The sequence below is a fragment of the Dermacentor silvarum genome, unplaced genomic scaffold, assembly GCF_013339745.2.
Source record: "Dermacentor silvarum isolate Dsil-2018 unplaced genomic scaffold, BIME_Dsil_1.4 Seq296, whole genome shotgun sequence".
Lineage (NCBI taxonomy): Eukaryota > Metazoa > Arthropoda > Arachnida > Ixodida > Ixodidae > Dermacentor > Dermacentor silvarum.
In genome coordinates this window covers 31,468-57,159 of record NW_023606005.1, presented here as the reverse complement: position 1 = coordinate 57,159, position 25,692 = coordinate 31,468, and the positions used below count along the sequence as shown (strand labels likewise).

General features: G+C 49.1%; 2 protein-coding genes across 2 annotated transcripts in view; both read right to left on the bottom strand.

The window, feature by feature from the left end:
• Window positions 1-13,041, bottom strand: part of LOC119434866 (mediator of RNA polymerase II transcription subunit 17-like) — a 109,487-nt gene extending 96,446 nt beyond the window's left edge. The window contains 2 exon segments of the mRNA XM_049659623.1: window positions 8,027-8,234; window positions 12,917-13,041. The gene's annotated coding sequence lies outside the window, so the exon portion shown is untranslated.
• Window positions 1-25,692, bottom strand: part of LOC119434867 (mediator of RNA polymerase II transcription subunit 17-like) — a gene marked incomplete at its 5' end in the record, with an annotated part of 50,551 nt that overhangs the window by 5,270 nt on the left and 19,589 nt on the right. Inside the window, 3 exons of the mRNA XM_049659624.1 lie at window positions 2,392-2,416; window positions 8,027-8,234; window positions 12,917-13,172. Of these exons, the coding sequence (XP_049515581.1) occupies window positions 2,392-2,416; window positions 8,027-8,234; window positions 12,917-13,172 (489 nt within the window). The remainder of the gene's footprint in view (window positions 1-2,391; window positions 2,417-8,026; window positions 8,235-12,916; window positions 13,173-25,692) is intronic.

Sequence of the window (25,692 nt, the reverse complement as noted above, 5' to 3'; positions counted from 1 at the left end):
AATCTCGATAATTCTAACTCGCAGGGGCCCAAAAATTTGTTCGAATTTAAAGGACTTATTTTGAAATATCATGCACCATAGCACGATGTACGAACGGTGCGATTCGTGAAATATCGCGGCGCGCAAGCACATATCTAGCGAGGGCCACGAAACTGCCCGTGTCGGCCAACGCTCGCTTCGCGATAACGGCAGAAAACGAAACTTCAGGGAGCGGGCGGCAAAGGCACGGCGAGACAGAGAGATTGTGGTTGTGAAGAGGAAGAGGCGTCACGACGATGGCTGCGCGGGGACCGCCGCAGGTGAGGGAATTGGCGGCAGTGAAGCGGATTTGGCCTGGGCAACTGTTGCTTCGGTGGCTCCCCTCGCCCTCTCTCTCAACACCCTCGTAGCCCCCTTACCTTCGACTGTCGCCGTGCGCGTGCGCCGCTCCCTCCGGCCGGACGCGAACTTAGCCCGCTCCGTGAAGTTTCGTTTTCTGCCGTGGAAGCGAGCGTTGGCCGGACTGGGCATCCGCCCTTGCTTCCCTCTGCGCTGCAGCCGCAGTGTTGGCTGAGACGTCGGCACGTACACGCGTGTTCCGGCGCCACGCAGAAACGGTGACCTTGTCGTGAAGCCGTGTTTTTTTTTCTTTCTCCGTGCGGCGTCTTTTATTTTTATTCTCCACGCGGCGTTGAGGGGTCTCGCCTAAGCTTTTGCCGGTCGGAGGCGCCGCCACGTGATTGGCGTGCTGCTGAGAGCATTGTCGGTGCGTGGTATGTTTGAATTAACAATCGCAAATGCTTTCGCGTTCAAATTACCGGGAGATCCCCGTGATACTTCGCCAATCTATAATGTACCTGCATGTTACGTTGCGTTTGAATGTGGCGGTCACGTAAATTTAGCGGTGCAGCCAGCTTGTACATTGCAACAAGCGACCGATGTGTTGCAACAAGCGACCGGCACGTTGCAGATACGACGCACCTGTGCGGGTGCCGTATCCCTGAAATCGATCTGCGACGTGCGCAAAGTGCGTGCCCACACGGACCTTATCGTCAAAACGATCTGCGATGTTGACAAAGTGCGCCTAGTGCCAGTAGCTTCGTATGCGCTGTGCCTTCGACGTTTAGTTCGCGTCGAAGCGAGAGACTGCGCAAAAGTCAATTCGCTTGCTGCTGATGGTGCGCTTCCGTTGCTTCACCTTTCGGGCGAAACTGCGGCTTTTCTTTTTTTTTTTTTCTCGGTCGCTTGAAAAAACGTATCAACGGGACATTTTCTTCTGCCCAAATCGTCAACGATCGCTTTCCGAAAGGCGTATGAGTGCGCGCACCTGATCTTGGGAATTTTTCGCACACCACTGAACGCCTGAGCACGTCGAGTGCAGGGAGCGTTTTGACCGCCGGGCTGCGCCTCGGTCATCGTTGCAGCAGCGGTCCTCGTCTACTTTCTCGCTAAGCATAGGCTAGGCTGTGATGTTCCTGTTGGCTCGACGTAGGCACCAATGAGAGATCGCACAGCCACGTGACGTAGTCGGTTGCGTGGCGACTACGGATCCTGCCCAGATCCCGCAGTGCTGGCTTGTCTGTGCCGGTCGCCCGCTGGCTCGGCCGCCGCCGCTGTTGCTCACGCGTTCGTATGATCCGCAGCGGCGCGGCAACACGTTCGGAACAGCGATTTTTTTCGTATTGTGAGCAATGTATTTTGGCCGGGGAATGTTACGAATTCGTATCACACCAAAATTCGTATCAGCCGGGTTCGTATCACCGAGGTTTTACTGTATAGTGCACTGTTTGAAAATGGCAGTGATACGGAAGATAGCGACAAGGCTGGCAGCGATGATGACATAGCATGAGCTCGGCATGTTCATATTCAATAAATGCTGTTTTCAATTTGTGAACCCTGTCCTCACTCTTTTTGTTTGGCCTATATTCGAGGCACGTTTCTTTTTTCTGACTTCGGACTGTGGGGGGGGGGGGGGGTTTGGCTTAGAATAGGAGTTGGCCTAGATTCGAGTAAATGCGGTGTATTGCTTACTTCTGTTCCATTCTTAGAGAAAAGAGCTCATTTACATTACCCTCGACGACGACGTAGGCGGTCGAGAGGTTTAATTTCAACTTGACATAGCGCCGTCCGTGCTTTCGCATTTCAGTAGTTTCTGTACAACGTAGTGCTGCGCTGGTTTTGCTAGCTCGTGAAACACACAAACTGCAAGTAGCAGAGAATGGCACACCAACATCGCGAGCCCTCAGCAGCATGTCCCGCTCTTCGCAGCTTAAATCGCTGAAATTGAGTGCAGCAGCATCGCTAGCCAATGCGTCGTTGTTAGGGTCATCAACGAGGTTTATTGCGACGGGCATTGAAGATTGTGTTTGCTGTTCGGCAGGTGCTTTCCTTTCCACTTTGGCTCGGTCTTGCCTCGGTTTCTGGCCGGGTTTTTGTTCTGCACAAAGAACCATAGTGCCGGCTGTCGGGCACCATTTTACTCACGAACAGCAGTAAACTTGGTGATGGCGAATGCAATGTCTCTGCTCCGGGGCGGGCAATTTGAACTGTACTACAGTAAAGGTACGCCCTGTCATTCTGCCTGCGCTATAGCAAAGTAGAAGATGCCATACCAACAAGCCCATGAAGCTACCCTCATCGCCTTACTAAATCAGGCACGCACAGGCAAACATTAAGGCATCTCACTAGATGACCACAGATACTTGCTGTCAGAACACCGACGTGATGGAGCAGCAGGTGGCGAGCAGTGCTGCTACTTCTCGCTTTAATGCGAACTAGGAGTGGCAGAACACAGCACGCACCAAGCCATCTTGGGTACCGCACTCTTTGCACCAACCCCAGATCACCTCCAAGAAAGGATGTACGCAGCCGCTCTCAGCCGCACAGCTGTGGCCGCAGTAGAAGAAGAGAAGTGTGCTAAACCTGCCCCCCCCCCCCTCCCTTGCGCACGCCAGATCAAGTCACCATCCTTCTTGGCTCACCCTCACACACTTTGCCTTGCACCTACGGCCTAGGATGCGTGACCACAATTGTATCGCACTTGGGACTTTATTGTGGAACCTAACACGGTGACGCTGCAAATGTGCCTAGAATGTCCATATAATTCTTATCACAATACGCAATGAAGCCACTTCGCGTTGCAAGCACTAGAGTACCCGCTGCATCTGGCAGCACTCCTACAGCCCATGCCTTGGTGGCACCACCGTGTGGCGTCCCTTCCAGAGGCCTCAGCGCCACCGCTCCCTGATCCCATTACCCTTATCTAGCTCACTACAGACCACTTTATCGGTGAGAAGGAACGCAGCTTTGAAGCAGTGCGCTGCACTGCTCTCCTCCTCACACTAGATTGCCATTTCTCCCAGCGGCAACTTGGAACAGTGGAGGTGGTATTGCGAATTAGTGCGATTCTAATGTGTTCCGTCTGTGATTGCTGCAATGTCAAATGACTTCAAATGAATAAGTTCGGCTGCAAAAATAACTTTCGGAAGCGAATGTGAAGAGCATCTTCAGCCGCTGCGACTCCATCAACTTCCGTTCCTGCGGTCAGCTTTGGATTGCCAGCATAATGACACGTGTACTTGTTTATCTTTCAGCAGTGACCGCATTTCACCGGTTAACAAATGTTGAAATGGTATCACTCAGCGCAGGGCGCACCTGCATGTATCGGAAGTTTCTCGAACGTTATCGATGCTTCTATCCGTTGTCTGCTGTCACCGACACTTATGTAATCTGATTGCATGAGCGACACGAATTGTCTAGTACTTTCTGGAAGACACGCGGGCACGAGGGATTACTCTGGAACCTTCGATGACTCACATATAAAAGCTGACGTGTTTCGCCGCTGATCAGATTTCGACGATCGCCGACTGTGTTCGCTGCTATCGTTGTGCTTCGAGTGCAACTTGCTTTTGTGGGTACAGGTTGCCCACTAAATGCCCATTTCTTCATTCACAGTTTTGCGACTGTTTTCTTCACCATGACTACTACGTGACAATAAACAGAAAGCACTTGATGGCATTAGCTTTGTAGAGTGTACTTTGTTTCCAGTGAGAGCAGGGCAATGAACTTGGCACCTATGACCAAACTGGGGATATGACGACGCTGTGTATTCGAGTCGGTGAACTAGTGCTAATGGACGAGTCAACTATTTCTTAGGGCACGCACATTAAGTTATTCTGTTCAAATGTTTTCCAATATATCAATGCTGGTGACCTACTTTCTGGTTGAAGTTGTCTGGGGACGTATTATGAAACAGTACGTGGCGAAAGAAGAAAATGAAGGTGTGTTCTTTTTCGTTCTGTAACTAAAGCCACGCATACCAAGTGCCAACCTCCCCTAGTTCAGATGGGATCTCCCATGCTTCCAAATATCGCCAGCAAGCTGTCTGGCCGACGCCACACATCATGCGCTGTTTAACTTCAGAAAATAAAGTTGCTGCTGCAGAGAGTTGTGGTTCGTTCTTTCAGCTCTCTTGAATCAGCGAGGTGCCCTTGCAGACGCCCCACTCGAACCTTAGAGCGCACATATACTTTCAAAGTGTCGTGTGCGTCTGGTTGACCGCGGCATTCGTAGCCACTGTCACCACGTCTTTTTTATTGAGTAACTCCATGTTGGAAGCTTTTTCCGGTCAATTTATGTTAGTTATTGATTTTGCAAAGCTTGATGCAGTGTCCCAGGTAAACAACGCTTACAAAATTGTACTGCAAAAATTTAGGAGCTCAACAAGCTAGCAAAATTTGTTTTCTCAGAGCTTAGCTAGTTACCTGGATGGGTGTATGCTGTTGCAGCCCACCGCATGCCCATGGGGACACCTCTGATGTTGTCACGTGAGTGATACCTTTAGAGTTCAAGGCCAGACATACAATAACACACGTTGCACGCAGTTACGTAGCGACAATGTTCAGACTTGACTTGCCTCCTATTTCGATCGCGGGCTGAGCTGCGGCCATGCCTCTAGGCCCGTCGCCATTCATATGCGGCTATACTAAAGCTGAAAGCTTAGTAAGGACACGCTAAGAAGTTTCCCAAATGTTAAAACTTGCTGAGACCTCTCAGGAAAATGTGAAACTTTCTACTCATCAACAGCACATTAGCTTTGCACCTCCACACTCCACCGCGCTCCCACATACAGTATAGACCACTTATAATGTAACCGCTTATAGTGCAGGCCGGATATAGTGCGGTCTTTCAGACTCCCTTTAATTTTCCCATAGCACTCCATGTATACCGTATCGCTTATAGTGCAGTTGCGGGAAACGGAAATACCGGTTACAGTGCGGCTGTCTGGGAGTACGGAAGTCAGCGGAGACGGCGAACGCTCCCCTCAAATTGGCGCCCCAAGGAGTGCTCGAGGAAGAAAGAGAAACGAAGTGGAGGAAAGGCATGTGGTGCGAACGAACAGCCAGTGAGACTGAAACCAGAATCTTGAGTGCGAGTCATGAAATATCACAGCGCGCATAGCGAGCGAGGGCCACGAAACTGCCAATGCCGGCCAACGAAACTTCAGGGAGCGGGCGGCGCCGGCACGGCACGGCGAAGGGCGCACGCGGAGACCGTGGAATGTGAGGGAGGAGGGCGGCAGGGAAGCAGACTTCACATCGGCAACTCCGCCGCTTCGGTGGCTCCCCTCGCCCTCCCTCGTAGCTCCCTCACTTTGGACTGTCACCGTGCGTGCCCGCTGCCGTGCACGCGCTGCCACTCCAGCCGGCCCGGCCAGCTCCTCGCAGTTTCATTTTCTGCCGTTATCGGGAAGTGGGCGTTTGCCGGCGTGAGCAGCTTCGTTGGCCAGCCTGGGACAGCGCCGCTGCTTCCCTCTGCGCTGTAGCCGCAGCGTGCAAGGTCAACAAGTGACTAGAAAGTACAGGAAACATAAAGGAGAAAGAAGGGTTCACTACAATTTTTTACGCGTGGCTACGGTAGCGTGGCTGAGACGTCGGCATGTACACACATGTTCCGGCGCAATGCAGAATCGGCGACCTCGCCATTTGAGAGAGGGTGAAATTTCCGCCGCATTTTTTTTCTTTTTCTTTTGTTTTGTTCGCGCGCAACATTGCGGGGTCTTTTCTAAGCTTTTACTCTATGGCGGTGCCGGAGCAATGCCGGTCGGAGTGCCACCACGTGATTTGGTTCGAATTAACGAGATTCGGCTGTACATTGAATGCAAACATTCTAGCTGCATTCTATGACTGTCGCATACCGTGGCGGCTCGGTGCACATGTCTTGCACATGTGCGGGCCTTGAAAATTGTTGCTTTGGTTATAGTGCGGTACCGCTTATAGTGCGGATATTCGCAACTCCGGCGACTTACGTTATAAGTGGTCTACACTGTACCAGCAAGGCACCGGACGATAGACGGCACTGTAATCGCAAAAATGGCAGTGCTCTCACAAAAACCGTCTGTAACGAGAAACGATTTTGTCACCATCTACTGATGGCAATGACGATAATGCTGGCTATACTGGCTCATTGCGAATCCCGCAAACCTGGTTTTGGTTTCGTATCTGAATGCACCGTGCTGGTAAATTTGCAACTAATTTCATTGGCAAGAAAGGAGGCGTGGATTAGGATTTGTTAATTACTGTAATCAATCATTGTGAGCCACTGTATTTGCCCTCAAATTTTCCAATGGCAATCCAAATACAGTGGAACCTCGATGATCTCTCATGGGTCACGAAATATTCGTATTAGCCGAAATTCGTATCATCGAAACACAATTAAAACTAGCTAAATTAAAGAGTCTGAGTGAACTCACTCAGGCACATGTACGTAAAAAGCATTTACAGCATAGATCACTTATAACATAACCGTTTATAGTGAAGACTGGCTACACTGTGGCCTTTTCCGACTCCCGTTTACCCTCCCATAGAACTCCATGTATACACATACCGCTTACAGTGCAGCCGCGTGAACGAAATACCGTTATAAGCGGCTTCCGCTAAATATCGCCGACAAGGGCGGTAGCGAGCACTTCTCACAAGGTGCCCCACTGATGGAGAGGAGATCAACGAGGGGATGCGGAGGAGGAGCATGAGACGTGGAGCATGAATCCAAGGCGGTAAAATCGTCGCTGCGCGCCGTATGTGCCAGTAAATGCGCGCAGGGGATGCGCACCTTCACGAGAGCAAACGCACAGCAGAGAAACGCGACTTCCGTGGCACGAGAGGCCGTGGGGGTAAGAGAGGGGGCGTGGCACGCTGTGCTACGTCACCAAATGTGTATCTTATCTTGCAACCGAGCGCAAGGGTAACTGGCGACGCAATCTCCCACGCGAAAGGAGCAAAGCGGGAAGATGCAGGAGGGAGGGAGAGAGGGAGTGGGGGGGGGGGCTTTTACTCTGTCAACAAATGCGTTCTACTTTGCGCCTGTGCTGCCACGCCTGTGCCACCGCACGAGCCTTCGCTTGCTGCGGCGGCCCGCGTGGGGAAAGCGGCCGCCGCAGCGAGCGCAGAGACAAAAAGAAAAGCGCAAACAACAAAAGCGCCGCCGCTTCAAGCTCTTCGCGCCCAGTCGCGGCTTCCGCGCTGTCCGACGCCGCGCCTCCGCACCAAAAGAGAAAGGGAAAACGCGCGTGACTACTCGCTGTTCTCTTTCGCGGCCGTCGGTGGGGCGGCGTTTATTCTATCAACCGACGCGGGTCGAAAATCGATTTGTAACAACTGTTCTCTAGCACGCTGCAAAGTAATGGGGCTCAGCCGGGACCTCACAAAAATTCGTATCATCCAGAAATTCGTATTAGCCGTGATCGTATCATCGAGATTCCATTGTATAGGTGCTTTTCGCCAGGGGATGGCGTGTGTCGGACATATTCACAGTCCCCTAAGTTTCGCCAAGACAGGTCACCATTGAGGTCAGCATTGCAGTCATGTTGTGTGTCCTGACAGGTGAAGTTCCAATGATTCGTCGAAGGCCAAGCTTAAGATCGAAATCACGAAACATTGGGCCCATAGAAATGTATCGCATTGGCTGGGACCTTAAGACAGGATCGAATTAACCAAAAATTTGAATTCTTGGGAGTCTACTGCACTGGAAGTCGTCAAAGAGTGCCCACCTGTGAAGGGAGTCACGGAGGCTTGTCGGTCGTGTGCGTGTGGCCCCGCCAGGTGACGCTTGCGAGGCACCCCTACGGGGCCCGATGCTGGTCGGGGTGCCCCCTGGTGCAGGAATGCATAGTGGTATTCGCGCAACAGCTGATGCAGGGAGTGCTCCAACACGTGCTTGTGGTCCAGGCGCGAGGGTGGCAAGGCAGGCTGGCGGTCCTGCATTCACATATTGCCTGGCAGTCCACATACGGTCTCCCCACTTTGAGCATGGTTCACTTTCCGTGCCATAGACAAGCTGGGTTCGTGCTGCATTTCTGGTAAAAATGAAACAACCAAGGACCATCACGGTAATTTTCATTTTCTAGCAATGCCATGGGCATGCTGGTTTCGTCTCAGTGCGTTGATCTGGTCGATGGCAGCACACAATCTGTGGGCAAAGAGGAGCGAGTTTATTCTGGCAGAGGAAGCAGTACAACACTTCATTGAAGAAAAAAATTCTCAATGGGTGGAGCCCCTAGGCAAGGGCCCCACTGGCTTCCGTGCGCCGTCTTGCTTGTCGGATGATGGCCCTTTGGACCTCTTCCTGTGAGCTGGACTGCGCCGCCTCCCATTGTATATGCTCCGTAATTTCTGTGTTTGTCTTTTCTGTATATGCCGTGCATGCCCATGATATGTGGTCTAAGGTAGGTGTGGCCCTGCACCATGGCATGTGTCCGTATATCTTTCGGATGAATTTTATGGAGAATGTGCAGGTTGTTATATGTATAGGTTGCAGCTTTCTCCATATAACCTGTTCTTCCTTACTGAGATTCTTATCTGGGGTGGTAGTTTCATTCTATTTCTTGTGTGATAGTTTAAAATTGCAGAGTATTCTGGTCAATCGGGATCAGGTCGTCAGAGGCGTCCTGTGAGCACCCGTGGTGTGCAGCATGCGCATGAGCTACTCTGTCAGCCTCTTCGTTTCCCCTGCTTCCCTCATGACTGGGCACCCATAAAAGGTGAAATCTGGCTCGGGGTTTTATATCTCGTATAATCCTATAGGCTGCGGTGCATACGCGTCCCTGAGGTAGTTTTGCATACCGCTTGAGAGTCTGATAGGATGGTTATTTCTTGTTGGTTTGGTTACGTCGCTTCGATAGCAAGGCTATTGAAATTTCTTCTGCTTCCACGATAGTGGCGTTGTGAGTGGAGGCGCTAGTGATTTCTCTGCCTAAGTAGCCAGTGACAGCAGCTACCGCTCTTTTCTGCATGCCTGGGTATCTTGCCGTGTCCACGAAGCGGGAGTTTGGTTTGTCTCCGTGCGTTTTCTCAATGTATGCAGCTCTGGCTTCTCTTCTGCCTGCATGCAGAGTTGGGTTCATATTTCTGGGTATGGGGCCACTTTGGTGCTGGTTCTGATTCTTGTGGGATGGTTTAGCTTGGTCGTGTTTTTCTAGGAGCGCTGATACTCGAGTCTGCCAAGGCGTTTACTACCCGTGGTCGTTTGTGTGAGTCTGTTTCTTTGAGTTATCAGTTGAGCTTCTGCCAGTTCCTCGAATGTATTATGAATCCCGAGAGAATGAGTTTTTTCGGTTGAGGCGCATTGCGGAATTTGTAGGGCGATCTTGTATGCTTTCCTTAGCACGAATTGATCGCATCTTTCTCTGTTTTTGTTAGATGGTAATACGGCAAGCTGTAAATGAAGCGGCTAACCACCAGACTTCTTATTAGGCGAAGGGTGCCTGATTCCTTCATCCCCGTCCTTTTCGTGGCTACCGGCTTTATCATTCTTGCGACTTGTTTGCCGTCTTGAGGTTAAGCCCGTGTTGGCAGTGATTTGATTGTAGCCACATGCGTAGTACCCGGATTGTGGTCTTCTCAGGTACTGCATCATTTGCAAGTATGATTTCCAGTTTAAGGGCAGGGTCCGTCGGGATGTTACGATTCCCTTTGCCTCTCGAGACCGTATAACTCTGATTTCTCTGACACGCATTGCAGCCCTCTTGCTCGCATGTATGTCTCGATTACACAGGCAGCTACTTGTAATCGTTCTTCTTATCACGTAGCGACCCAGTGACACACCCGACTGTAATGTCATCTGTGTATAGGCGTGCTGGATACTCGGGATGGCTTGTAGTTTCCTTGCAAGGCCTATCATCGCCAAGTTAAATAGCGTTGGCAAGATCACTGTGCCCGGGGGTGTGCCCTTGTTGGGTGCCTTGAAGGTCTTAATTTATAGTGCGCCAAATTTAATCTCAGCGGTACGTTGGTTTAAAAAGCTGCGAACATAGTTGTGTATCTACTCTCCCGCAATTTGTTTCAGCCAGGCTATCGAGTATTCCTTGGTGGCTTAGGTTATCAAAAGCTCCCTTTATGTCGATGGCCATGACGTGTTCGCTTGATCTTGGTATATTTGTCAGGACTTCATCCTTCAACCGTAGGAGGATATCTTGAGTTGAGAGCTTGGGTCTGAATCCAAACATAGTGTCTGGAATGATTTCATTGTCCTCTAAGCAGTTTTGTAATCTAGAGCTGACTATTCTTTCAAATAATTTCCCCAAACAGGAAGTTAGGAGATTGGTCTAAGGTTATTAATTGCCAATTTCTTGCCAGGCTTGGGAATTAAAACTATTTGAGCCTGCTTCCACTGCCCTGGAATGTACCCTGTTGCCAATGTTCATTTATAAATGTAGTGTAGCCTGTAAAGCCTCATCGCTTAGGTTTCTAATCATGGGGTTAATTTCGGTCTTTGCCTGCCGCTGTGTTTCGGCGGCTGTATTTCGGCAGGCAAAATGCCTGCATTTGATGAATTTTGTATGCGTTTACATGCTTGCATATTTATGTATACCACCCTGCTATAATCTGATTTTAGATCGCAGTATCTATAAATAAAAAATAAATATAATTTTAAAAATTTCGCTATGGCAGCTAACTTCTTCGATGGAGAGGGTTCATCGAGTTCAGGGTGAGGGGGTCCCCCCCCATATTTGGTCTCGCAGGGTGGAGGAGATGGGTCTGTTCTGAAGCACTTGTTATATAATCTTCTTTGAGTTCTTGTTCCGTCCCTGGGTACGTATGGATTAGCTGTTCCACCGCTTTACAGCCCTTGTTCTTGGTTTTGGTTGGTTCCATAATTGCTCTCAGTATGCACCAAGTTTTTGCGGTACTCAGTGTGTCATTAAGGGAGTCACAGAAGCATTCCCAATTGGACGTAGCTAGTTGCATTGCGTACTCTTCCGCTTTGCCGGTGATTTCTGCAATGCGTACTTTTAGCTTCCGGTTCTGTTTTGTTGCTTCAGTCTTTTCATGAGTCCTCTGCGTGCCTCCCAGAGATGCAGTAAGTGAGGGTCTATCTCAGGTATCTCACATGAGCGGGCTAGTTCTTTTGTGACTTTATCCTTTGTGGTCTTAAACTTTGACACCATTACTTAAATCATCGATTGTGGTGCTTTCTTGGCTTTGCATCCGGCATATTTCACCCAGTCGGTAATTTTGGATATTCCTATGTGTCGTTTGAGGCGTTGGCACTTACGGAACCCGCAACGTGTCGGACACGCACGAGCGGACCCAACAAGAACTTCGAAACGGTCTGTAAGAACCCGCACTTCTATACTGCGACGCAGTTAGGCCGGGGCCAGGGTGGCCAGACTTTGAAGAGTCAGGGCTAGAACTGACTTAGAGACGTTAAGACGGAGCTAGGCTCCGAAACTGAGATAGATTTTTCCAGTAGTTTGTACTTATTATGAATTTGGTGTTTGAGTTCGAGTGAACATTTTTGGGTGAATATGGTTGTAGTTTTGTGTGCCGTGTGCTTTTGCCGTCCTTGTACATATTAAATCCTTGTTTGCTGTGCTGCCAGTCGTGTCTCTCCTCCATAGAGAGTAGTGCATGTACGCAACTCTCCGCCTCCCAAGTAGAAGGTGACAAAATATTGGCGAGCCTGCCAGGATTGATACGGCCCAGTCACCGATACTCACCGATGTGCTTTTCGAAAAGTACACCTAAGCACTTAACTGTAGGTACTCGTTCAATATATAAATTTTTAAACCTCAATACAACTCTTATCAATTTATGATTCTTGGGCCGATAAATAAAACAATAACCAAATGCTTTACTACGTCGACATGGTTTTATTTACTGAATGAATCAGCAAATCCTGTTTCTATTTGCACAGAAGCAATGCGGAAGCTGCAATTCTCCTATCTTGTGACTGATTAGCACTTGCAGCGGCGAAGACCTCGGAACTTCCTTCATAGCGGTTTCGCGACTTCATCCAAGACATGCTTTTCACTACCGCGTGCACATCCAGATTATTTTTTTCACCAGTGAGCAGGTCGTCAACAGATTGTCCATCCCTATTTAGCCAATGCTCTTCATCCTCAACAGCTTCCGCCGTGTATTGACACTGTGCCCAGAGTCAAAACGATACTGCTGTTTGCCACAACCAGTGCAGCCGAAACTGCAGTCACTATCATGCAATCATGGATGGCGACTACGCAATTATGAAGGCACGCGGAACGCAGTCCTTATGCACTGCAGTAAATGGAAGAATAAAGGCTACAAAGGCACAGTTAAGCACAAAGTGTTCCTGTCATTCACGTGCAATTCCGCTGATAACCACGGCAATGTTGACTCCGCTGCATTGTTTCAGTTGGATGCTAGCACGCTTTTGCTAGTTTGCATCACGCATTTGCGGCGCTCTGCACTTGCTGAGCTCCAAGATCCACCTGAATTAAACTGTGTGCGGCCAATATGCCTAATTAACGAGAGTTTTTTCCCGTTAATAATGCACACCTGCTGGGACCAGAATTCTTCAATTTTCAATTTTTTTGCAGCGCTGTGTGCTTGTCGCTCTCTCGTGTCCGCGTCTTTTTGCGCTGTGTTTTTTTCCAATTCCTTCTAACAAGGTTTTACTGTACCTGTAGTGTTCGGTGGCAGAGACCGATGCACAGCTGGACACCGGGGAACAGGGCGGTGGTTATCTGGTTGCCGACCACCAGGTTGGGGATGGACGGCTGCAGCTGGGACTGCTCCCGCGCCAGCTGAGCAAGAGCTCCCTGCAGAAGAGCACATTCTGCGCAGCCTCCAGACGCTGCTGCCAGTGGGTCTCGGGGCTGGGAAAAGGCGTTCTGCGGCAGGTTGATGCTCAGCTGACCACTTGCTATCGTCTCGTATCTGCACAGGAGGTCACACACAACACGGCTCACCACTCGCTTGCGTTTTTGCACAGGCAACCACAGTGGTTCTCTTGGTTTATTTTTTATCATCAAAGCTCTCTCAACAATGGCAGGAGAAAAATTGGCAATCTTTAACAGAATCTCAGGAGACCAGGGAAAAAAAGTTCATTCACCAGGAGTTCCACTTACTGGACATTGACCTCAAGGGATGCTCTTTTGAAAGGGGCAGGCACTTCATTGCCAACAAAAGATAACATGGGTAGCAGCTCAGATTACAAAGCTTTATTTCAGTTTCCACGTGCATGCAGCCACTGACTAGAACTAGCAGCACAACTTATCATACAAAAAGAAGAAAACAGTCAGTTAGCAAAAAAACAAATAGCCATTTTATTGAAGTAATCACTATCGAAGTCGTCGATTATTTTAATCTTAGTCTCCAATGAGACCACACTGCACGGGTGTTTCTGTGCCACCATCAGGTTAAACGCTAAGCAAACTCGCAGTTCAACAACATTTCCAACCAATGAAAACACAGCAAGCGATGACCATGGTAGAGCTATGCTAAACACGGCACCAACAAAAACAAGCAAAAGCCGCCTTGATGAGAACGTGGAGAACTGGAAAATAGGAACGAGAATGAAAGGCAGGAAGGCGCAAACAGTGCTGCATATCGCAACGCTCCCGAGAGCTCAGTTTCGTTTTCGGTAATACTTCTTTAGTTCCGTTACCCAGAGTTGAAAAAAGATATGGTTGATACCTTTGGTAGAACCGAAAGTGAACACTCTTCACAGGAAGGTGTTGCATGTTTGCTTCGTGAACTCATGGCTCGCTGCAGCGAAAAGCGCACGATTTGCGGGTCGACAACTATGTTGCAGTTTGCTTGGTGCGTGTTCTCCTCTTGGCGAGCGGCGTCCTGCTGCCGAATCGCTTCGGCGAAGGTACAAGCACTTTGGTCCAGCTGCGTAGTGTCTTGGGGAGCCAGTTGAGTTGCGACGCACTCAGCTTCAGGAATGCAAGTGGCAGAGTTCGCAGCGTGTGCCACGAATGCACAAAGGTGTTCTGCTTCACGCTGGTGTGTCTCTCGCTGTACCAAAGCGCGATTCTCCCGTCGACGTCGTACCTTTCTCAGCCGCTTAGCGCAGCAGTTTTCTTAGCTGGTGCCATCGCAAGCGAAGCAGTAGGTGCTGATGCATGTTGAAGCTACACTCTGCAGGCGACGAGACGTCACAGGCTAATCCGACACGAAAGACAAACCATGTGCAGAGACTGCGTCGTCACCTCAGAAGGAAGTCTACACCATGCTACACCGCGCTGGAGCCTCCGCTGCGCTGTGAATACCGTAGTGCTCACTGTTGGCGCTCGTTAGTGTCATGATGCAGTACTTCCCTTCACCGCTCCTAGATGGCGTGCCGTAGCGGTCGAGAGAGCATATTTTACGCATTCACGCCACTGTCACAGCTGTTACAAGAAGTTGATGGGAGACCCAGGCATAAAACACTTGTGTGTTAAAATGTGGTTCCGTGTACATTTTTTTTTTTTTGCATTGCCGTAAAACCAACCAACTACAGTGGAACCTCGATTACACGTCCCCCGGTTATGCGACGACTTGCATTTATCATGAATTGGTTTAGTCCCAGCAAAACCCCATAGAATAACATATTAATAAGCTTGATTATACGACGCAATTTTACGCCGACCCACCTCCTACGACTTTCTGGTACCATCTGAAAAAGAAAAAAAAGTTTCTTAAATCCAAGTAGACCCAGGCTGCCACGTAAGCACACTGCAGGTGGCTGATAACGGGTGTGCAATACCGTATTTACCCAAATGTAATGTGACCGCGATTGTAATGCGAGGGGCAACTTTCCAGTCACGCGAAATAAAGAAAATTAATTGCTAATGAAACGCGAGATGAATGGAAAAAGAAATGGTACCTTTATTCAAGGAATTGCAATTTGAAAACATCCTCACTCATCATGGTCGTCTGAAGAGGAGTCGGAGCTTTCCTTGGGCGGTTTTCTCGGGCGATCACTTTCGCGAAATTTGGCATGACTCGGCACTGAAAGCATCCCTGACAAGTGTTCCTGGCGCTGTCCTAAGCTTTCAATCAGCACCAAGAGAGGTGTCGGCAGTATACTTATAGGGTGCCAGGATGAGCCGAGTCTCGTGAAAGCGAAACTATCTCCGAAAGTGATCGCCTGACAATTGTCATCTTCCGTGCCGTCCAGCTTGTTTGACATTTAAGTATCCCTTAAAAGAGCGCACAATCATTTCATTCGGGGTCAGTCCCAGGCCACTTCTGTTGCACAGAGCTTTGACGAATGGCCTCGCATTTAAAGTGCGCCTGCCGCTTGTCCCGCCATCCGCAAATCGTCGACATCGAGACACCGAGCCGCGGCAGACTTTCCTAGCTCCTCGGCCACCAAAATTGCTCGTCTCTCGAAGCAAAGTCATATCGAATGCGCTTCGTCGCCATAGCGTTGCGAATGAACAGAGTCGAACACAAAAGGCCGTAGGGTACAGCAGCATTGTAACCAGTCACAAGCACTGCAAAAACGGCATCAATTCCAACCAAAAACAAGTGCTGACTTTGGTTGACTTGTCTATGGATTAGATCGGGATGTAAAGTTACAGGTTGCCAACCGAATGCTAAAAATCGGGGGATTTAGAATATTTGTATTAAAATAATAAATTTTGCCGTTATTCGTATGTATTGCGAGGGTCGCATTCAAGCAACGAAAATTGTGAAAGAAAAAACTCGCGTTACAATCGAAATTATGCATTAATTTTTTAATAATTTATTTTACGTTCCTTAGAGGCAGTGCAGGTTCGCTCCGCAGGCTTATTCAGGCAGTCTGTACCTGTGTTTTGGGGCAAGACTAAGCGTCAATGCCGACATTCTTCGTTTTTCGATTATACGATGGTTTAGCACGGTCCCCTCAAAGTCGTATTATCGAGGTTCCACCGTATAAGGCTCTTGTTATGTTTAAGCGACAATTCCGTTTAAGCGATTTCAATTTGCCAAGATTTTACTGTACATCAGCATGTTAAAGGAGAGCTGTGGCTGCACGCAACACTAGAAAATATCCTTTCCTTCACATGTTGTTGCCCCTTCGGAATTAAAGAGCCATCCTCTGTGGAACGCACGCTGTGGAAGAATAGAAACAATAACAGGGTGTAGTAATGCAAACACAAAAGGGCACCTATTACACCTCCTCACATAAGAAGGCCAGCAGCTGAACTAGTACGCATAACAAATACAGTAAAAGCTCGTTAATTCAGAAAATTGGTTAATTCAGACATGTCCTTTGGTCCTGGCAGGCATACGCATTATTTATTGCAATGAAACTCCCGTTAATTCGGACGTATTTGGCCTCACATCGATTAATTCGGACAACTCTCGGAGCTCGGCGAGCGCCGCAAATGTGCGACACAAACATAGGCGTATCTACCGGGGGGCAGGGGGGCACTTGCCCCCCCACTGTCAAAAGTGGGGGGGCAATGCATGCCATTTGCCCCCCCACTTTCGAGAGCGGGCACTTTCGGCTACACACTAGAAAGTCCAACAAAACTACAGCTGAAGCTAATTTTATTTCTTAATAGAGTCACCACGTTCATAATGCTTTTCTTTACTACTGATCCCCGGTTTGGGCAGCAAGCATTGTGCCTCCTCGTGACGCGCTGTAGCGGGCGACGCGCGAGATTCGCCATTCATGCTTGCATTGCGCAGAAGTCCTGGCGCTGGACAGTTCCCGCAGTTACAAATTACCGCCTAAGCATACTTGAAAAAACAAAACAATCGGCTTGATATATTTAACCTTCGGGCGAGGGGAGAGGTCCGGATAATCAGCGGCGCCCACGATGGGTGTGCCTTACTGCATGAAATGGTTGGATTATCAAATGCTGGAACTATTGAATCTCCGTCCAGAGATAGACTACGTAGCGTTGCAGTATAAATATAAATCTTATCACCATCAAAATTTAATCCAACCACTTACAGGTGTAACTGCCGAATTTCTTTGTGTAATCATGACTTATCGTATATTTATTTATTTATTCATTCATTTATTCATGATACCTCAAAGGTCTCAGAACGGGACATTACATGAGGGGTGGGCACGTAGAAAAATGGCGGGACTGGTTAGGAGACGTGACTTGAAGGATGGTCTTCAATATCAGTTTTGAAACGGGAAATGTCGGTGATGAGGGCGATCTCAGTAGGAAGGGTGTTCCATTCTCGGGCTGAGTGCAGAAAAAATAACGCTGATGCGTGGTGGAATGGGCGCGTGGTAGATACACAGCTAGAATTGGGATGCGTATGGCGGGAGAAATGAGCGCTGGAATGATGATTTGGTTACCTGTGGGCAGCGAATGAAAGAACCTAAAAATAAAAACAGACAAGCACTTTTGCGGCGGGAGGTGAACGAGAGAAGACACAACCGGGATTTTAAGGCTGAGACACTTGTATTATAGGAGTAGTCAGAGAGAATGAACCTGGCAGCATGATTCTGACCGATTAAAGGGAATTAATCATATTAACCTGGTGGTTGTCATAGATAGCACTGACATATTCTAGTTTAGAACGGATTAGCGTTTTATATGCAAGTTCATTTATTCATGATACCTCAAAGGTCCCAGAACGGGACATTACATAAAGGTCTGCGAGGTTGTATGTTCGTGAAAGTGACCTCGGTCGAACGTGCAGAGCCATTTCAGTGCCAATAGAACACTTAACTGAATTTTTTCTAAAGGCTTTTGTCACTACTGCTTTTATCGATTTCATTTTCAGGCCGTTTCTGAATAAGAGCTACCCTACAACTTGTTTCCCGGCAGGAGCAAGAAGAGCAGATATTTTATATTTTGAAGAAATCAAGACCACTTTATTGTGACGTGTTCCGAAAATTTGAATTGAGGTGGTTGCTTACGTACTCGAAAACCGCTACTGAATACTCGCTTTCCCCCAGTTTTTGCTTTATACACGGCATTTAGTTGTTGATCCCGGTATCCTCAGTAAACTATGCGGGACATGGTGTTAATATTTATTCGAAGTACGAAACAATATCCTGAGTGACGAGCGATAAATGTTTTTTCTGTGTAGGTTCATTGCAAGCCTTTGTAGAAACTTAAATATTGACGTGTGCTAGGGTGCTATACCGCCGCTTTCCCCGACTCCTAAACCAATTGCATGAGATATGGACTTGAAATTCCATGAAAATATGGAGAATTTTAAGCGCAGTGCGTTGCGAAAATCACTTTCCTGGTTTAAATGCAACTGTTGCAGATAATTACTAAACCATTGTTTTCCCATTTGTTCCTGTGCACCACACGGGATGCGTATAGGTTGCTTCTCCGGTGTCCTCGGTGAGCTAAACAAGGCATCTTGTTTATATCTGGGGATAATGAAATTTTGTGACAAAGTAAGATGTGTATTCATGAATTACTGTCTTTTTAAAGTTTCAAGCCAGAAGTGCTTCAAAGCATATTACACTGGGACAAGGTTTGAAACGGAACACTAATATACGGGTAACTTTTGAAAGTATGTGATGTAATTACAGGAAACTGAAACATTTAGTGCAACTATTCGAAAGAAAAAACAGCTTCACTTAAATCGGGTTGTAATTCAACAAGTTCGCACACCTCTGTCGTCTTTTTCTTTTTAGTATTGATAGTAATTTATGTTGATTGTACTTTGTTCTGTATAACCTCGACAGTACTATTACCTTAACTAGCGATACATTTATGCTGTAGACTTAAACACCAAGTAAAATTCTTTAATTAGTAAAATTGACTTCAACAAATATGCATTTTTTGTGAGCTGCGCTGCTGCTACTGGGTTGGATCAGGGACCTCTGGGCACTCGAGCCATTTGTCCCTGCATCACATATAGATTTTATAGCGACAAGAAATAACGGCGAATTCAAATAATTTTTCGGGCCTCGATGGTTCACCATGTGTTATTGAGATATAGGTCTATTGTTACAAATAAAAATACCTGACAGATGCATTTCCAGGCTTTTTCACTTATTTTAATAGGAATTCAATATACATACACACACACACACACATATATATATATATATATATATGGAGAGAGAGAGCGAGAGTCAGATCTGCGGTTTACCCCCCCACTCGAGAAATAGTTGGTACGCCCCTGGACACAAACGAGCTATAATGGCGTTAACGTCCACCGAAACGAAGCGACGGAGTTCGCATCACCATAGCCATCAGTGGAAATCATACGGGAATGACAGACACGCCAGAACTCTTCAAGCCTATTTGAGCCTTTAAAGCTTTTATTCTTGCGTTTGCAGGTGCGCATAGCACCGCCTTGGCCACGTGCCTTCAAAACTGCATAGTCGCCATCCGTGATCGCATTGATAGCGGCCGTGGTTTTATTTGTAGCAGTTGCGGCAAAAAGTAGTTTCTTTTGACTCGGTACGCGCATAGGCCGCGTGCCTTGAGCGGATGCGCGACTCTCATGCGTTCCCTGATGTTGTTTTCCCCGCATGGCTCCCGTCCCCTGTAATCCGGCTTCCGCGTAGCTTTATGGCGGCGGAGTTGCAGCGTATTACGAGATGGCGCTAGTGTTGCACTGCTAACGCCACCTGACGGCAGGGGGTTACGCGGGCGAAAAAGGGAGAAGGCTGTTCCTCTTCGGGTTGGGATCGGTGAGCGATGCGGACGTCCCATGCCTGCGCTGATCCACGCTTCGTGAGACCGCCTCGCGTGGCTAGGAGCACGGCACCGGTATGGACGAACACAGATCGTTCGAACACGCCACCGTTCCCGTGACCGTACACGTGAACGGACTAGGCGATGGTGTCATAGCATGGGGCGAACGTATTCGCTCGCTATCCGGTCGCGGTGAGTCGGACTTCCTTGATTTGTCGCGCGCCTATGTGAATGTTCTACAGTTGAGCCCGACTATATCGAACCCGTTTAAATCAAATTATCCCGTATATCGAACAATTTCTAACACGGTAAATTTACATTGAGAATATATAGCAAAAGTTACTGTTACATCGAACGAAAATAGCAACGACAACCGATATATCAAACTCCATGTGCCTCAAAAGTGCCCCAGCCAGTTGGCTTTCCCTTGCGGTGGCGGGGAAAACTGCCGGTGCCACCCTAGAAAAAGTGGTTTAGACCTGGCTGTGCAAGGGCGAACACCCCCCTGCAAAAAATAATCCTGGCCTGCTCGCAGCGCTTACAGCCAATCAGAGGCCGTCATGCTTTCTCCAAGGCGCGGAGGCGGTACAAGTGAGCGCCATTTTTTTCTTTCTTTATGCTTGTGTGCCTGCTGCTCCCTCTTTTCCTCGAGTCCTCATTCAGCGTGGTCCGTGCTGGTGGTGTTGCCTGTTGGCGCTCTGTGAACTTTCTTGGTGCGCTGTCGTCATGGCTTGTGCAAAGAGGCAGAATTTGCCGTTCACCGCGAAGCTCGAAATCATAAATCGAGTCGAGCGCGGTGAGAAGAAGTCCGACATCGCCGCCGCGTACAAGATTCCAAGGAGCACTTGGAATGAAGCACCGAAGTGATTAGTGCACTTGCGTTGGTCCGGCGCTATTGCGTGAATATAGAAGGTTGCGGCCTCAGCTTCTCTGACTCGTTGGACAACGTGGAGGCGTGCGTGCTGTTGCAGGCAGCGCAGTCGTTGAAACAGAAGAAAATCCAGGACTATTTGTTCCAAAGTAGGGCACACAAGTAAGCCACCATATTAATAAAGTACTTTTCTTATTGGTATGCGCCTTTGCGTCATCAAATCCTATAGCGGGCCTATATCGAATTATGCCATATATCGAACTAATAAACGTTTTTTGGCGAGTTCGATATACCCGGGTTCAACTGCATATGTAGTAATTCGGCTAGCATGCATTAGTGTATGAAAGGTGCAATAAATGCCCTTTTGACTGTTTGCACTACTGTGTTGTCGTTCCTTTGACCCAAGAGCACGTGTGAGACCCCACAGCCTTCATAACAGAGTAGTCGTCATCCATGATCGCGCCGATAACGACTGTGGTTTCGTCCGCAGTTGCAGCAAATGGTAGTTTCGTTTTGACTTGGTGCGTGCTTCGGCAGCGCACCTTCAGAACCACAAGGTCGCCGTGCATGATCGCGTTGACAGCGGCTGCGGTTGCGGCAAACAATAGTTTAGTTTTTACTCAGTGCAAAGTTGTCGACGATGAAAAGCACCATCGACGTCACGATAGGCGGCGACCCGGTGACATTTTAGAAAACATAATCAGGATGTGCGCGCGCTAGTGAAAAGCGCATCTCAGATGAAGACGCACACCCCAACCGCGCTGTGAAGAAAGTCGCGAGACCCTCGCCGCTGCGAACTCTAATTAGTCACGAGATGACGAGAATTGCAGCTTCCGCATTGCGTTTGTGCAAAATAGAAACCGAATTTGCTGTTTCATACTGTAAATAAGAGCGCGTTGACGTAGTAAGCATTTGTTTATTGTTTTCTTGATACCCTCGATAATTGACATTCGGTTAATTCGGACATTTTTTTTGGTCCCATGAAATCGAATTAATGAGCTTTTACTGTATCACACGCTGAGGAATATGGAGCCCACCGCCCAAGGACAACAAGCAAATAATGTGCCGGACAGTGATGCCCAAGTCATTTAGTGTAGTGTAGTAACACAAACGGAGGCACATTCAAGTCATCCGGAAGCTCTTGACGAGCCCACTGTGCGTGACGCCATTTCAGAGCCAAGAGCATCACAGCGCTCACGCCACTTCTCGTCGTACCATAAAACCCCTTTAATTACTTCTCTCCACCTAACGGGTTTCTGCTGAACTATTACGTCTGGGGATATATATACAGTAGAACCTCGCTGATACGTTCCCGCCTAATACAATTACCCAGCCCATACGTTCGCAATTGCAAAAAATAAACGTAACCCCATAGAGGAATGTGTTAATACGTTCCGGTTAATACGTTCCCGGAAAATACGATTATTTGGCAGCAACGTTAAGCATTGCGGCAAACTGCGGTCGTATGATACGTTCTGCTGCGAAAAATTTTCGTTCAGGTGTGCAAAAGGCCACTCTCATGTGCTTGTGAAGCGCTAAGTGGCAGACGGCTGCCGCGTGGCTTATCTGCAGTGATCAATTCCCCCCCCCCCCCACCTCCGCGACTTCTCTGCATTGCTTGTTCGCACGAAGTGACGAAGCGCGGCAGCAGCGGTGAGCGAATTGACCTTTGTGCTACCTCGCCCCTCGCTTCAACGCGAACTACTAAGCGGCGAAAACAGGCGGACACTGCGCGCGCAGCGCTACGACTCGCCGAGATTGTAGCAGAGGTGGTGGGGGATGAGGCGCCTGAAGACGGCGGCGAGAACGAAGGCTTGCGCCCACCGGCTACCTTCGCCAAAGCCCTTGCTGGCCTGGAAGCCTTACAAAGCTTCTTTCTCACGAAAGACAATGAAAATGCGGTCAAGGATCTGCAATGTGTGCAAAAGGAGTTGTTCCTGTCCAAGGGTGTGACGCACCAGCAGAAAATACAGCCGAATCTCGATAATTCGAACTCGAAGGGGCCTGAAAATTTGTTCGAATTAAAAGGACTTACTTTGATGTATTTGTGCACCGTAGCGCTACGTACGAACGATGCAAGCAGTGAAATATTGCTTGCTTGCCAGCCTTTATTAAGAACAAAAAAGAGAGGTGGAACCCTTAGGGGGCTTCGCAATGGGTGGAGTCCCTATTCCGGGACCCCATTGGTACCAGGCGCCAGCTTAGCCCCCCGAACCAAGGCCTTTTGGGCCTTAAGGTCTGAGCAACCACGCAGGGCCGCCTCTCACTCCTCTCGGGCTGGGTTAGGGTTGGAGAAAAAAGCTGAGTTGAGCTGGCAAGCCCAAACCATTGTGGTAAGTGTCAGCCACCTCCCCACAGTATTGACACTTGCCAGTGAAGGAAGAATCAAAATGTTTTAAGATTGCCGGGCACAATAAAGTGTTAGTGAAAAGTCGGACCAAGATGCATTCATCAGCCTTGCCCAGCCCCTTTGCAGGAGTTGGGTATTGGCGGTGCCTGTCCTTGTAATAGGTCGTGATGTCTTTGAAAATAAGAAGACAGCCGCCTTCGGGTTCCAGGTACTCAGGCTCTAAGTGGGACGCCTGGTTGATGAGTGCTTGGGCCGCCGTGTTCGCGGCTTCATTCTTTATTAGGCCCTTGTGGCCCGGAGTCAGGCTAGGCAACGGGGGGTAGGGTCGATTCCCCCATTGCTATAGTTCTGCAATATTCGTTCCGCCAGCGGGGTGACCCAACCAGCTTCATAATTTCGACAAGCCCCGCGCGAGTCGGTTATGATATATTGAGATCGGGGATCAGAGGCAGCTAGGGTGATAGCTAGTTCTTCAGCTTGCGTTGAGCACGGGGCTTTGAAAGTGAGCCCATCTACTTGCTTTTCCTTGTGGATGACCGCTGCCGTATACCCCCCCCCCCCCCCCCCCCCGACATGGACCGGCCACATCCACGTAGAAAACTCCATGTTTGTTGCCAAAGTGAGGTTGCAAGGCGTCGCTCTCGCCTGGCGACGACCACTATGGTCTTCCCTATCCATCTTTGTGGGGAGGGGTCGAACTCTGACGGTGCGGCGCGTCTTCAGAGCTTGGGCACTCGGAACCGCTCCTGAATATGAAAGTCATGTTTCAAGTGGAGCCGGTCAAGCAAATGCCGTCCCGACTTTGTTTGAGCTAGACGTGTATATTGGTTGATGAGGTGGGCTTCTTTCAGCTCCTGAAAGGTGTTCACCACTCCCAAAGCAAGAAGTCTCACGTGAGAAGTTGTGACAGGGAGTTCAAGGGCCCTCTTCATCACTTTAAGGAGGATAACCTCGACTTTGTCTTCATCATGCTTCCGCAGATGGAGATAGGGTACCGAATATAGAATTCGGTTGGTTACGAATGCATGAGCTAGCCGCACAGCGTCCTTGCTTCGTAATCCCCCTCTCTTGTTGGAAACACGTCGGACCATTCGGCCCACTTGGTCCCCAACCTTCCGGAGCTTTTCTAATGTTGTTGTCGCCGGCCCTCGCTCAATCGTAGCTGCCTTTTGATCAGTTCGTGTGCCTCGAGCGCTCGCACCGTTCGGACGCTCCACGAACTTCTTCGTCCTCTTCTCTCGCCAGGAGCGACCTCTTACATGTGACATGTGATGTGTTTTTGTCACTGATCTCGGGGGCGTGCGGGTGTTAATAGAGATGGGATTGGAAGACGCATGGCAACACAGCAAGCATATTTTTAATCACACTCAGATTCAAAACTCAAACTAAAAATAAAGCTCACAAACTAACACACACTAAACTAAAACACAATAAACAAATAAATGTTCACCAAAACACAACCTAGTGAATCCATAAACATGCCCTTGATTTCCTCTACGTTAGTCCTGGGCGTTTCTCGCACGAGAGTCTGGCAACTCTGGCCTACTGCTATCTCCATACAAGAATAAATATCTCTCACTCAGTTCGTCGCTGTTGCTCATATTTTCCCGGCGGCAATCTCGATGAGCCTTTCTCTCTGTCGTTGCTCTCTCCGGCCCTCGCTCAATCGTAGCTGCCTTGTGATCGGTCCATCAACTTGAAGTCCAGCTTGGTAGAAGCCCGTAACCCGGTCGCTGGCGCTGACGTGGCTGAGAAGTTCGACGAGTTAGGCCTCACGACTGGTTCTTTCGGGGCGTCGCTGATGCCGTAGATACCGACGACTCGCGGTTCCGTTGACCTGGCCGAGTGCGTGGCTGGAGCTCCGGTAGCCGCCGCTGACGTGTCACTTGCCTAATGAAGTGTTCTTCGCCCTACATCGATCTGCGTGGCGGCCTGGTGCCCTGGTGATTATCGGTTGAACGGGCTTGGCCGAGGAAGAGGGATTCTCGAGAAGAAGACCGGAACCACCGTGAGCAGCAGCGGCCAGTCCCAGGAGCTTCGCCCGGACGTCTCCGAGGACTACAGCTAAACCTGGGCCTTGCCAGCCTCACGACTTCGTGGCTGGGTCATAAGCTCTCCCGTCGTCATAACACGGCTGACGAGGCGACCTTCCAGCTCAAGAGCCACGTCGATAAAGCTGTTCCGTCGTTTCTCCTTCACGGATTACACCTCGGTTCGCGTGCCTCGAGCGCTCGCGCCGTTCGGACGCTCCGCGAACTTTTTCGTCCTCTTCTCTCGCCAAGAGCGGCCTCTTACATGTGACAGTCGACTCTTCTTTGATTGTGAATAAAGAGTCCGAGAATTCGGATCTCCTTGGCCTCGTGTCCTTGCGTGATGCAAGGACACGAGGCCAAGGAGATCCGTGCCAAGGTGCACAAATTCTGATTTGTTTGGTGCACACTGGAGGCCGCAGCACTCTTCGTAGTGATCCACTACGTGAGTTGCTGCTTGCAAGCATTCCTCCATGTGTCCTGTATTTCCCTCTGAAATATCGCGGCGCGCAAGCAGATAGCAAGCGAGGGCCACAAAAATGCCCACGCCGCCCAACGCTCGCATCCCGACAGCGCCTCTTCCTCTTCACAACCA